The following is a 13,181-nucleotide window of genomic DNA, read 5'->3' as shown; positions in this document are numbered from 1 at the left end:
GCTGTGCTTCTTTAGCAGGCGGTGGACTGTCGGCTGCGAGGACGGTCGCATTTGCGCGAGGCGAGGCGATCATTGTTGAGCGTTGCATGCGCCATGACTCGCGCCAGCGCGTGCGGGAGCTCCTGGCTGAGCGTTGAGTCCAGGCGAGTTGCGCTGGCCACTATCGCTACGCCGAGCCGAGCTGACGCGCCGAGGCGCCGGCCAGTCGCAGCCGTGAGGCATGCCACAGCAGCAGAGGCACCTGCCACCCATTGGGCGGGCAGACAGAAGGCCAGGGCAGCACTGGCAAGTGCAACGCCCCTCATGTCGGAGAGCGACCGTGCCTCGTTCGCCGCTTATGATGTAGAGTTTGTTGTAGAGATTTCACGTTGTAGAGCGCCTCCACATCGCTCTACATCGGACTCACATCGTCACGCGCCGGATGTAGAGCTCTACAGCTCTACAGCGCTCTCCAGCTCTACAGCTCTACAGCGCTCTACTCTACATCCTCTACACCCTCCCTCAGGGAGAGCGTCGGGGAGACGACGCTCGAGACACGAGAGCCGACGCGAGGCACCCACGAGGCTCAGCTTACTCTAGGGCTCAGCGCGCAGCCGCCCTCCAGGCTCCAGAGAGGGCAGGTGGGCTCCCACCAGGACCAGCGCACTGCGCACTGGGACCGACGTGGGAGCCACTGACGTGACCGCCAGTGCGCGCCAGAGCCGCGCCAGAGGCAGAGCGCCACGTGCTGCCAGTGCTCACCGCGTCCCGCGCGGCGTCGCCGGCGCTAGGCATCCGCCCCCTGGATAATTAGGTGCGAGCCCGGGGCTAGTAAGCACTCGGCCGTGACAAGCTTTGCCATGCTCTCGTCCACTACTGTACGCCGCACGACACAGGGAGGCACATATGAGACGGGGCGGATGGGTCCCGCCAACGAGAGAGCCCGCAACACGATATTTCTGTGCCTGTGTTTCCCTACTTCACTCGGCCGGCTCCTCGGCTGGCGGCGCTTGACTCGCAAGCGGAGCAGCGGCCGCGCCCTCTCCTACCGGCGCCGGTGGTGCCGCCGCCTCGTCCTCGACGGCTGCCGGTTCGGGCGCGCTCGCGCTGAACGAGTACTTGGCGTTCGCCTCGGCGTTGAGCCTTTTGATGTAATCCTGCCCGGGCAGGATCGAGGTTGGCCGCGCAGCCCAGGCCTCAAACTCTGATGGCAGCGGCACCGAGACGGCAGGGAGCGATGGGAGGTCGAATGCCTCTGCCCGGCGCTGGCTCATCGCTGCGAGGGCGGCCGGCAGTGTCGCGAGCGTCGCGCGACGGCTCGCCGCGGGTGCGATGCGGAGCCCGTCCGCCAGGGATAGGGACAGCAACAGCACGCACATCGACACCATATCAGCGGCGGCGTCGGAGATCGAGCCGCAGAAGAAGAGAAAGCGCACGCCGTGCTCCAAGTGCGATCGAAATCAAGGGACATTATCCCATCGCTCCTTCTCTCTTTTCTTTCTTTCTTTCTTAGGGACATTCTGCACCCGAAGGGGAACCCAGCGCCAGCATCATCCGTGGAGGTACAAGTGTTCGAAGAGAGAGTGGACCTGAGCAACGATATGACTGGGCGGCAAATAAATGATCGCAGTGGGCGTCAGAAGAGTCATCCTTGCGCGAGGAGAGCTCGATAAACTCGAGGGGCCAAAATATGCCGCCAGGAGGGCAGAGTTGCGCCAAAAGGCGGGAGAAGCCGCGAGAGCACGGGATCGGCAGGCAGGCGGCGGCAGGCAGCGTCGGTCGGGAGACGAGGCAGATGAGAGCGACGCGACAGAGGAGGAAACGACAGGAGGGAGAACGACGAGAGTGGGACGACCGCGAGGTGGCATGAAGGTTGCAGCGAGAATCGGCGAGGGACTGCGAAGGGAGATAGAAAGAGGCAGACGACCAAGGGTTAGGGTAGGCGAGGGCTAACACCACACTCCTCTCCTTAAAATCCCTGTGTGGTGGCGGCGTGCCGTCCTCCCATCCCTCCCTTGGGTTCTCTGTGTCCTTTCTTTCTTTCTTTAAGGGACATTCTTTAGTTCCAGAAATGGTTCTAAAGAAAGAGCCGCGAAAAGAAACCAAACCTCAAGCAAAAGAAACCATGCGTCACCTCCGCGCGCTCCACCCAGAGCCATCGCCCTCGACGCCACATTCGGTGTCGTTGCGATCTGCAGCCCCGACTACGCCGCCAGCTCGGGCTTCCTCGCCGCGCTTCGCGCGTACGCGAGCCGGCACGGCCTGCAGACCCACTTGCACGAGGCGTCGCTGCTGCCGAAGAGGTCCATCCCGCTCGCCTACTCCAAGCTGCCGGCGCTGGTGCAGGCCCACGCGCAGTCGACGGCCACTTGGCTGTGGTGGGTTGACTGCGACACGGCCATCCTCGACGAGAGGCGGCCGCTCAGCGACGTCCTGGCTGCTGCGCTCACCGCCGCGGCTGAAAGCGGCGACACCGCCAACGGCGTTGCAAGCGATGACGGCGGAAGGAGGTGGAGGCCTGCGATAGCAGCGGGCACCCGCGCCGCAGCCACCCCCGAGCTGCTCATCGCGTACGAGCCGTGGGGCGTGGACAGCAGAATCGAGGAGCCGGAGGAGCCGTCTCCGAAGCGGTCGATCCACGAGCTCGTGCGCAAGAGACGCGGCGCGGTCGCTGCGGCGCAGGCGAGGCTGGGCCACCCGATCAACACGGGCTCCTTCTTCCTGCGCCGCGGACCCTGGGCCGCGGCGCTGCTCCGGCGCTGGTGGGCCGCGTGCAACGAGACGATTCGGATCGGCCACCGGCGCGGCTCGCACCGCCCCGCTGTAGCAGTAGCACCGCTGCACCGCCCGCGGCAGGAGCAGCGCCGGCAGCGCGCCCCCATATCGGCCGTGTGAGGAGGGAGGTTCGACGCCCGTAGGCGGGCCGCGCCGCTCTGGGACCAGAGTGCGCTGCAGCGCCTCCCCGACTTTGCGCCGCCGCCGCTCGGTCACACCGGACCGTACCACGTCGGCGCCGGCGGCGCCGGCGTCGCGCTGCCACACGCACCGTTCAACGAGCAGCTGTGCGGGCCGCGCCCCCTCTCTCGCCCTCTCCAGGTCGCCTCGCCGCCGCCGCCCCACCACCACCCCGCCCCGCCGCCGCGCCAGGTGCGCCTCCGCCGCCTCGCCGCCGTCCCTGCTCTGCAGCCCGCCTCACGGAAGCAATGGCTGCGCTCGGCCCGCGCCCTTCCTACTCCACCTCTCCCGCGGGCGATCCTCCCTCGGTCGGTGCTCGCCCGACTGGGTGCAAGGCATCCCTCCCGAGTACAAGTCGTGGCTGCGCGAGGCGGCGGCGCCCGCCGGCCTCGGCTTCGCGGCGCTCCGCCTCGCCTGCTGCAACAAGTTCCCGCTGCGCGGCCAGCTGGCGCGGAGAGTTGAGGGCGCTCTGGGTGTGCAAGACAGTGAGGTGTGGGCGCGGGTCGGCGCGGCGGTGCCAAACGAGACGGCGCGGGAGGCGGCGCGCGAGTGGTACCGTAGGTACAAGCACATGGCGAGAAGGGAGGAGCCGAGTGTCAGTTGAGACGCTTGAGTGTAGTTGCGAGAGGCCTATACGGCTCTGTTGAGACCGCACAGTACGATCGCGCAGTACTAGTTCATTGACCATTACTTGGAGTTTTCCCGAACCCTCGAAGCTGGAACCGTGGAAGCGGCGCGGCGCGCGTGTTGGCTACGGTATTCGTATTATAGCATTAGCAACGCGGCGGAGGCAGCCGGAGGGACACGTAGTCGTAGCACGTACGAATGAAAGGGGGTGCTCGAAGGAGCTCAAAGGTGGAAGGGGGGGCTGACTTTTGAGCCAGAGAGCATGACACGCGTCGCTACTACATTAAGCGAACTACCACCGAAAGGGAGAGCAACTAGCAAGCCACATGCAAATGCACATGCACAACAACATGTACATGTGCATGGCACATGCAAATGCACATGCACATGCACATGCACAACAACAACATGTACATGTGCATGTGCATGTGCATGTGCATGTTGTGTGCCGTAAGTCCCGTAGATCTGGGACTGGGTCAATCGCCCTCAATCCGCGCTGTCCTTGAGCATGGACATGCGTGACGGCGAGTCCGGCAGTTGCACGGTAAACAGCAAGGGGGGAGCTGCAGCTTGAACCCTTGCATCGGGTCCATCAGCTCGCTCTCGCCCGCTTCGCGGGACATGCCGTGCAATCGCTTTGGCTTCCACATCCGGAGGCTGCAGGAGCGCTGGCGCCGGCGCCGTTGGTCTTCGCCGCTGCCAAGTGGGAGTGACGTGCGCTTGCTTGGTCTGAGCGGCGCCTCCCGGCCGATTGGCCGCCTCGGGCTCCACGGTGAACTTCGGCTGATTGGCCACCTCGTGGACGGTGAATACTGCGGGCTGTGCCGACGCAGATGCAAGTGCTGGTCGTCCGCAAGCGGCGTTCGTCGATTCCGGTGGGATCAACAAGCTGTCGTTGCCGCTGGCCAAGCCCGCGACCGCTGGCGATGTGGGCGCCGCATCATGCACAGGCGGAGATGATGGGCTCGCTCGTCTCGACCACGGCGACGATCGTGCGCTGGATCTGGAGCTTGTTGTGCCTACATATAACAACGGGAACGATTTGGCGGTATGAGAGTGCTAAGCGAGTGAAAACCACCCTCGCCCAATTGCGAACCCGAGTCTGGCGACGTGGCGCTGCCATCGCTCTTGTCACCGCCACGGAGGGATCGCCACACACTGCCGATGCCCCACCGCCTCTCTGCCGACCGCGCACCACCTCCGCTCTTCTCAGCTTTCTCGGCCGCACGGCCTGCCTGGACTTGCTCTGATCCCACCCCGACGTGGGATCTTTGCGCCGTCGCAATCCCTGCCGGCGCCAGCGCAGCGTCGCCCTCGCTGCGTAGATCTGCATCCAGACTGATGGCAAGCGGTGCTGTACTAGGCTGGATCGGCGTCTCTTGTGGTGGCAGGGGCGAGCTGGATGGCGACGGCAGTTGAAGTGCTGGGGCGGTCTGCAGCCTTGCAGGCGAAGGCGCCACGACAAAGAACGGAGTGCTGCCCTTTCCCTCAGTCGGCACTTGGCCATTGGGTGACTCAAATGGCAAACCATGCCCGTGCAACGTCAGCTCATCACCCTCTGAAGTCTCGAAAGCACCCGGTTGCTGTGGTGTGAGAGGCCGGATGGGAGAGGAGACATCACGAGCGACGGCTCCCGCCTGGCCCGACGCAATACCTGGTGCTGGTGCTTCCAAAGCGTCCGTGCGCGACTGCGAGCTGGTCCGATACCCGCGCTGGATCAATCTAGCGGCGCCTTGGAGAGCGCCAAGTTGGCACTGTAGGCCATCGAGCGCTAGGCGCCTCTCGGGGTCGCCGTGCAGGAGGGCGTGCCTGCGGGTGAAAGCAAGCGCGGCGTCGGTAGGGCTATGGGGATGGGAGACACTTGGACGGGTCGCTGTGCACGTGTCGGCTAGACGGCACAGCGAGGGCGGGTGCGGGCTCGAAGCCAGCGCAGCATGGTCGTATGCCCCTGCGCGCAACACTTCGCAACGGGTCAGCCTCGGGGGCAGCCTCGGGGAAAGGCATCGGGTGTACGCGCGCCTGTCGTTATTGCCATCACTAGCGCGCCGAGCGCTCCGTTTGGCGCGCTGAAGGGCCGCTTGAGCGTGAGAAGCTCAAAGAGGATGACCCCGAGCGCCCAGACGTCACTCGGTTGTGAGTAGGGCAAGCCGCGCACTAGCTCGGGCGAGAGGTAGTATGGCGTGCCGCACATAGTCTCGGCGAGGTGAGTCTCGGTCGAGAAGAGACGCGAGACGCCGAAGTCGCCCAGCTTCACGTTCGGCTCCGCCTCGTCAGTCAGGAAGACGTTTGCCGTCTTGAGGTCGCGGTGCAGGATTCTGCGAGCGTGGACGTGCCGCAGGGCAGAGGCGAGACCGGCGATGAAGCGCACGACTGTGGCGGTACCGAAGTGCAGCTTGCTCGCTGCGTTCACCGCGAGTACATCCGCGAGCGTGCCGCCGGAGGCGTACTCCATCACAATGGTGAGCACCCGCTCAGACACAAATGAGTCTATGTACGCGACGATCCGGGGATGCTGGAGCTGGCTCAGGATCTGCACCTCGTTGCGAAGCCTCTCCGGCTCCGCGGCCTCGGACTCGTCCAGCGCGATCTGAGGGCGGACGGGTGAGGGTCGGGTGGCAGAAATGTCGAAGGATGGGCCGCATTGCGCTCCGCTCGCCTCCTTGGCGACGACAAGCTCGCTGCTGGCTGGGTCGCGTAGCAATATTGCCGATCCGTGCTGTCCGCGCCCGAGCACTCTCAGTCTTGGGAACGAGCCGTAGCGCGTGCGGGCATCCGGCAAGTCGTCCGCGATCACCCCACGCATGTACGAGTATTGTGGCGGCTGATCGTTTCGCCCCGCGAGGGAGAAAACAGGTTGTTTCCTGGCCATAGAGAACACGCCTGCGTCCGATCACGTTACACTGGCGAGAAGAGGCTCTCGGCTATTGGACCGGCCCCAGCTTCGGCTGAGGGCTGACAAGCTGCCGAGCCCAAATCACTGTGAGAGCCGTGATTTCTTGTTGGTTAATAAAAATCTCTCTCTCTGGCGAGGCACTCCACGCCTCGAACGGGTACCCCATGCCCGGGGGGCGAGGAAATCCGAGATGCGGCCCTGAGGCCAATTTTGACCGCGCAAGACATAAGGGTGGCTAAGGGCTCTGCCCGCAAGGCGCCCGCGTCGCAGACGCGGTACCATTGGCAACTACATGACATACCCACACACGAAAAAATATAATTAAAATTCGTGCATATCGTCGGATTTTCGTTCGGCGACGCAAACTTCTCGTCCGGCGGTCAACACGGCGCCCGGGCAAGCCTTCAGCTGGTGGCAAGACATCCGTAAAATTGAATTTTACAACAAAACTCCCTCGCACAACACTGGGCACAGGACTGGGCACGGGACTGGCTCGCACTGGCATTCCGTAAAATTGAAACCAAGAACAACCGCCAAATCGTGCTTTCGGAGCAACTGAGGGAAAGCCGCTGATGGAGGCCAGCGTGCCCGCGGCCGCCTCCCGCGCAGCACCGCCGCTGCGGAATCGGATCGAGCCCATGGAGGAGGAGGGCGCAGTCGGCCAGCGCAGCAGGCGGAGTCCCTCCCCGCGCCGGAGCCCCCCTGCAGTCGAGGGAGTCCTCGTTGGCGATGAAGGTGGCGACATCGAATCGCGGCCGACACACGTCACGTGGGAGGAATGGGCGATGAGCGGGAACGATTGCGCGCTACGACGCCGACTCCGCCGTGCTCGTGGCCGCCACGACGCCGACTCCGCCGTGCTCGTGGCCGCCAAGCAGAAAGCCGCGCTCCAGGAGCACGCCAAGATGCAATGGCTCGCTTGCTTCGATTCAGCTCTCTCGGCAGCAGAAGTGGGGCTGGAGCGGGTGGGGGTGGATGCCGATTGAGGGGGAGCGTCTCCAGCTGCGCTAGTCGAGGGACTCGGTAGTTGTGACCCCCCTGAGTGAGGACAGGAGAGATAGAGCGTTTTGTGGTGTTGGTGTACGCAATAACGGGACAGGGTGGTTGTTCTCTCTATCTCCTCTTCTAGCTCTTAGCATGAGCTGCGCCCGGTGTCCGACCCCTTTTGCGCCGCAACACCTTAAACTTTTAGGCCCTCCAAATTCGGGTCGGAGCGTAGCGGAGTGGGCCCCGAGTTTGAAAAGGGCGACGGACGCTTGCGTCCTAGCCTCCAACTACCTCCGTTTCGGCCTGCCTGGCTGCGGCGGCCGTCACTCCCTTACAAAACCGTCGCTTTCCGTCACTTGGAAGCCGGGAAGTTTCCGAGTGACGGGTAAAAGTGACAGCCAAGTGACAGGAACGTGGCAAAACGGCGGCGACGAGGCGCGCCCAGGGCCAACCGCGGTCGATGGCCTCGCCGTCTCGCGCTTTTCCTTACGCAATGGCCATCCTTAGGTGATTGGCAGCAGTAGCCGTCGCCTAGTGCGCGCCTCGAGACGGCGCCGCGCACGATTACTCGAGTAAGAGGTAGAAGAGTTGTCGAGTGTTGATCGGCAGACGTCGCATGTTGTCGTCGGTGCCAGTTTTTCGTATACGAGGAGAGAATAACGAAAGCACAAGTTTTCAACATACAAATCCAAGAGCCACATGCGCTCTCAGCATAGTATTCGCACGCACGGCAAAACTACCGCACATTGCGAGGCGGCCCGAGCGCGAGGCAGCGGTTCTTGCCCTCAGCCTGTGCGCGCGTCTGCAGCGACTTGAAGCGCGCAACGATGGCGCGGAGCGAGAGTTGGCCAGGACGCTGCGAGGCACGCTCTTCTTAGCATATCGCCCGCAAGGATCTCCAGCCAGCGCACCTCCTTAGACAGCACTTGGACAGCACTTGGAGCGCAGTGTGCGGATCGAACAGTCACTGCGAAACTTCCCGGCCTACCAAGTGACGGTTTTTGCCCCGAAGTGACAGTAAAGTGAAGGTTTTCGCGGCAAAGTGGCGTTTTGCGCACGACACACCGCTATAATCAACGCCTCCCCGGCGCAGAGGGGCCCCCGGAGGGATGCACAACCGCTCCACGCCACGCCGCTTGCGGCGGTCCTCTTCCCAGCTCCGCTGAGGGCCCGCGCGTTATAGGGCCGTGTCGGCATAGCCTTGCCGATATGGCATCGAGCACCGCCCCGTCGGCGCCCGGATGCATCTCGTGGTGCAGCCTGACCGAAATCACAGACTTCCTCGAGCGGCTGCCCATAGTGCACGACACGAGCTCGCGGTGGTACTCGTGGCTACAACGAGTCTACGGCGGCAAAGTGCCGCTTCCGCTCGACTTGCAGTCGCTCGGCGTCTTCACGATGCCGACTAAAATGGCCAGTGCCACCTTCTTCAACCGGGCCTGTGATGGCCGCCCTGCGCCGGCGCCTGCGCTGTGCACGCAGTGGCTAGCTGAGCGACGTCGGCGTGAAGTGCGCACTTTGCGGCTGCCACGCGGCCTCAGCAAGGACCACGAGCGCTCGGCTCGTGCCACGGCTTGGACGATGAGTCCGGCTGATGCAAAGAGGGCCGGCCTTGAGACTTTTACGACGGTCAGGCTGCTCACCCTGCGAGATGGCTCGGTCGTCCGCTTCTTCTTTGATTCGAGCCACGTCGGCATATACCGCACACCAAACATGCTTGCGCCGCCGCCGCCGTCTCCGAACGGTAGCTGGATCGAGGTGCTCCGTGAGCCGGCGCCGGAGGCTGCTGGCTACGGGTGCTGGTTCTACCCGCTCGTCAAGCCGTTCAGCCGCGGGAGTGGAGTGTTTGTCAACCTCGGCCGGACCCTTGCCTTTCCCAGCCGCGCAGTGGCCATGAGGACGCTCAAGGTGCCGGGCTCGAGGGACGACGAGTTTTGGGCACGGGAGGCGGCGAGGCGCGGCTACGACTCCATCCAGCTCCAGCGAGGTCCCTTTGGACCGCCGGAGATCGTCATCACCACCGGCGAGTGCATCGGCGAGGCGCGACTGCCGACACACACCGCCTGCCCGCTGCCGGTGCCTCTCCGCACGGGGTGGGACGCCAGCGCACCCTGCGAGTGCTCGGCGGCACACTCGCGGCAGTGGGTCAGCTGCGGCAGCCGACAACGTCAGTGGCCAGGTCGAATGGACGATGCGGCAGCCGTGCGCAGCGCCGGCGGTGTCGCCGACCAATCGCGTCACAGTTCGAACGGCCGAGGCAGAGGGCGAACGCGAGGCGCGGTGGCGCTCGCCACCCGCCATCTGGCAGAGCTCCAAGGCGGTACGCCGCCCGTGGATGCGTGGCTGCGGTGTCGGCGAGAGATGCTCTCTGCAGGCGTCACTCCGCGAGCCCTGCTGCTCGTGGCGAGGCACAGAGAGGCGGTGCGCTGGCTCTCGGACCTCCCTGCCGACGTCTGCGTGCTTGTCTGCACCGCCGCGCCGGAGAGGGCTTCCGCGCGGACCCTGCCCCCCTCGCCTCGCGTGGCCGCGTTTGTGGTTCGCAACACGATTCGCGAGGCGTCTTGCTACCTGCGCGTGCTGGGCGACCTCTTCAGTCTCCCGGCGGAGAAACTGCCGCCGATGCTGGTGGCGACGCAGGCGCACCCACACTGCCGCGACCCGGCAACCAATGGAGGTGCAGGGCTGCAGCCGTCGCGTCCACAAATGGAGTGCGCGAAGTCGACCCGTCCTGTTTGTGCTGGGCGCCCGTAGGTCCGCTCTGCGTAGCAGAGCTGCAGCAGCAGCTCGCAAACACCAGCGAGGCGCGCGCGCGAGGAGGGAGCCTTGCTGCACACGGCGTGAGCGTATGCCCCTCCCCCCAAAAGGCGTCGCTCGAGGCCCGAGGAGGCTTCTCCATCATTGGATCGCTGCGTCCGGACTCGCGTTTCTCGGACGACGTCTTCGGCGCCGGCGCGAGTACGCACTGGCGCACGTGCGTGCAGCGGCATGTCGCCCAGATGGCCGGGGTGGAGGAGGGCGGCGCGCTGGCGCTGCTGCAGGCGTTGCGTCGCTCCGCCATCTTCCAGATCGGCGCGCAGTGGATCGCTTCCAAGGGAGCCATCCTGAGGCTGCGTCGCTGCGGGGCGTTGCAGTCGTGGATCGCCAACATCCGAGGCGCGGCTGCTGCCGCCAACGCCGAGCCCAGCGATGCGCCAGGGTACAGCTTTTCCGCGTGCTGCGACGCGCCGCCGAGCGGCAACGTGCGCAGCTGCCACCCGTGGCGAGCCCGTCGATTTGGTGCGGCGGCGCGGCCGTCACCGCGACGTGAGGCGTGCAACTTCGACACCTTGTAGGCTCCTCGAGCGGATTTGGCAGGCTCTCTTCCACCTCGCCGCCCTCGCGACCGAAGAGGAGGGCGAGCATGGGTGCGCGGCAGACAGTAGGGGCTTGGCGCCGCTGCTGGGCCGGCGGTCCGTGCGGTGGGCGCAGCTGAGCAAGGCGGCCGACGGGTTCGGGGCGGCCGCGCGGGAGGCGGCCGTGGCGGAGGCATGGGCGCTCGAGGAGCTGCAGCAGCTGGCCGGCGGCGCCCGCGATGCGGCGCGACTGCTTCCCAAGTGGGCGGCCGCTGAGCGTGAGGGCTTGCGGGCCCACCTCTCGTCGCCCCTCTGCCGTAAACCGCCGGCCGGGCTGTGCCCCCGCGTCGACGGGGCCGGCCGAGCGCTCACCCTTAGGGTGCGAGGGCTGTCGCGGCGCGCGGCGGGGGCGACGGCTGGCCGCGGCGCGGTTGACGACGGCGCCATGTTGAAGGAGCTTCAGGCGCTCGCCACGGCCGCGACCGCCGCGCGCCGGCGCGTCGCGCAGCTGGACGCGGCGCAGCGAGCGCGGCTCGACGGGCTGCTCCGGGACCGCCAGCCCTTGCTGCCGACGGGCGCCGCGCAGATTGGGTCTGGCGGGCCCTCGCCGGCGGGATTGGCCAAGAGGCTGGGAGCACTGGCGGCGGAAGTGCGACACTAGAACCGTACTAGATTCAGTGCAAGAAGATGCACCCCCCCCAACCCCCACTTGTTGAGTCCATGTGCTCAGAGAAAGAAAAATGTGAACTCAATAAGCGATGAAGACCGGTGTGTCGGTTGAGGGTTGTGGGGAGGCTGTCGCAGTGAGAGCTCCGTGGAGGCCGAGGAGGCGCCGGGCCGGCCGGGCCGCCTCTGCGCGCTGTGCGGCCCCGGCGGTGATGGGCGAAAAAGAATTCCCCCCGGGCCAAGTCTACCATCGCTCCCCTCCGATTGACGACCGGCCAAGATGGGCTCGATGGGCTTGGACGACCTGCTGTCCGCGTTCGCTGGAGTGAACATGGACGACCACGAGCAGCTTGTCGGCACCTTCGCCCGCGTGCTCGGTGCCGACGCCGACCAGTCGCGCTTCTTCCTTGAGGCGTCGGCGTGGAACCTCGAGTCGGCCGTGGGCAACTTCCTGGACACGGTGGGCACGCGGGCCAATCTCGCCACGCCCTCAGCGGAGCCCGCCTCCGCCTTCCGCGGCGAGGAGAGCGTCCAGCAGGTCAACGCGCACGTCTTTGCGCCGGGGCAGCCGATCCAGCTGGTGTGGACGTTTGTCAACGTGGGCCCAGCGCCGTGGCCGCTGGACGCCGCCCTGGTGCACACCGAGGGCGACGCGCTGGGCGGGAACCCCGAGGTCAGCGTAGGCGGCTGCCAGCCCTCGGTCGAGGCGCCCGTCCAGCTCAACTTGCGCGCTCCGGCCTCGGCCGGCAGCTACGCGAGCGCGTGGAGGCTGCGGTACTCCGGCGGCTACTTTGGCGACGCGATCTGGCTGGTGGTGAACGTGGACGGCTCGTTGCCCCCCGCGGCGCCGCCAGCGGCGATGCAGCAGCCCTCGCACGAGCAGCAGATGCAGCAGATGCAGATGATGATGATGCAGCAAATGCAAATGTCGCAGCAGCAACAGCAGATGCAGACGGGGTTCGGGCAGCCGCAGCCGCAGGTGGGGATGGCGCAGCCGGTCGACGACGAGGACATGGACCTGTGAGCGCACCGAGAACACGCCGTGCGCGGAGGAGGGAGCGAGGGAGGGAAAGAGGAGGCAGTTTTGAGAGCCCGCTGCCCCGGGAGGCGCAAGGTTCGCCTCTCCGCACTGTGGAGCCGTCTCCCCGCTACACACAACCGCCTGTCCACACCGGCACACGCTGAGAGTCGGTGCGGCGGAGCGTTCGTGGACGTCAAGCGGGGAGAGAGTCGATCACGGCGTGGGGATCTTGGAGTACTTGGATCTCTCGCCAGCTCTCGGAGTCGCCCGCGGCGGGGTTTTGAGGAGTGTTGCGCTGTGGGTCTCGTATACGGGAAGTACGGGAAAGCGGGTGAAGCATTCTCCTTGTTTTCCCTTTTTTCTCGTGGACGAAAACGCGTACACGGTAGTCGGTACACGATATCACGGAATCACGCTACGGCTAGTGCCATTTCCGCACTCTGACACGCTAATCTTGAAAACGTCTCCAACGGAGCTCTGTGTTGCTCCCAGCGCCCTCCCCCGCGCTCCCTGCGGCCATGGCCGATGCTCCTAGTATGATAGGTCATCTGGCTACCGCGAGAGCGACCCAACTCGTCGACATCGTCCGATGATGGTGCCGCAAAGTCAGCCCTCGGAGGCTATCGTGGGGTCGAGCCGGCAGTAGCCGTGACATGTGGTTCCACCACCCCTCGTAGGCTTTGCCTCTGACCGCCACCGTTCCCAGGCTGCCTAATGGGAT

At 65.4% G+C, this 13,181-nt stretch overlaps 6 protein-coding genes across 6 annotated transcripts; 4 read left to right on the top strand and 2 right to left on the bottom strand.

Moving 5' to 3' along the window:
* Positions 1-959: 959 nt before the first annotated feature.
* EMIHUDRAFT_202705 (hypothetical protein) lies at positions 960-1,367 on the bottom strand (the record flags this gene model as incomplete). Its single annotated transcript, XM_005784486.1, has 1 exon — positions 960-1,367. The coding sequence occupies one exon, from the start codon at positions 1,365-1,367 to the stop codon at positions 960-962; it is 408 nt and encodes a 135-aa protein (XP_005784543.1).
* A 737-nt stretch (positions 1,368-2,104) lies between these two features.
* EMIHUDRAFT_449520 (hypothetical protein) lies at positions 2,105-3,451 on the top strand (the record flags this gene model as incomplete). The annotated part of the gene is made up of 4 exons (XM_005784485.1): positions 2,105-2,158; positions 2,248-2,741; positions 2,898-3,041; positions 3,127-3,451. Coding segments are annotated over 4 exons (1,017 nt in total), but the record flags the coding sequence as incomplete, so codon positions are not given.
* Positions 3,452-5,533: 2,082 nt separating this feature from the next.
* Positions 5,534-6,364, bottom strand: EMIHUDRAFT_63487 (hypothetical protein; the record flags this gene model as incomplete). Its single annotated transcript, XM_005784484.1, has 2 exons — positions 5,534-6,148; positions 6,230-6,364. The coding sequence occupies 2 exons, from the start codon at positions 6,362-6,364 to the stop codon at positions 5,534-5,536; spliced, it is 750 nt and encodes a 249-aa protein (XP_005784541.1).
* Positions 6,365-7,026: 662 nt separating this feature from the next.
* EMIHUDRAFT_202702 (hypothetical protein) lies at positions 7,027-7,440 on the top strand (the record flags this gene model as incomplete). Its single annotated transcript, XM_005784483.1, has 1 exon — positions 7,027-7,440. One exon carries the CDS (start codon positions 7,027-7,029, stop codon positions 7,438-7,440), a length of 414 nt encoding a protein of 137 aa, XP_005784540.1.
* A 1,210-nt stretch (positions 7,441-8,650) lies between these two features.
* Positions 8,651-11,434, top strand: EMIHUDRAFT_449519 (hypothetical protein; the record flags this gene model as incomplete). Its single annotated transcript, XM_005784482.1, has 6 exons — positions 8,651-9,517; positions 9,621-9,721; positions 9,850-10,115; positions 10,193-10,680; positions 10,796-11,152; positions 11,228-11,434. 6 exons carry the CDS (start codon positions 8,651-8,653, stop codon positions 11,432-11,434), a joined length of 2,286 nt encoding a protein of 761 aa, XP_005784539.1.
* A 270-nt stretch (positions 11,435-11,704) lies between these two features.
* Positions 11,705-12,795, top strand: EMIHUDRAFT_352623 (hypothetical protein). Its single transcript, XM_005784481.1, has one exon. The coding sequence runs from the start codon at positions 11,720-11,722 to the stop codon at positions 12,461-12,463; it is 744 nt and encodes a 247-aa protein (XP_005784538.1). The 5' UTR covers positions 11,705-11,719; the 3' UTR covers positions 12,464-12,795.
* The last annotated feature ends 386 nt before the right edge of the window (positions 12,796-13,181 follow it).

This window comes from Emiliania huxleyi (assembly GCF_000372725.1).
Source record: "Emiliania huxleyi CCMP1516 chromosome Unknown EMIHUscaffold_17, whole genome shotgun sequence".
In the NCBI taxonomy this organism is placed as follows: domain Eukaryota; phylum Haptophyta; order Isochrysidales; family Noelaerhabdaceae; genus Emiliania; species Emiliania huxleyi.
Note: the sequence above shows the minus strand (reverse complement) of the source record. Positions and strands in the feature narration are given on the sequence as shown.

Bases quoted from the DNA above. Each gene is read 5' to 3' on its own strand.
- EMIHUDRAFT_352623 (XM_005784481.1), top strand. From the start codon at position 11,720: ATGGGCTCGATGGGCTTGGACGACCTGCTGTCCGCGTTCGCTGGAGTG.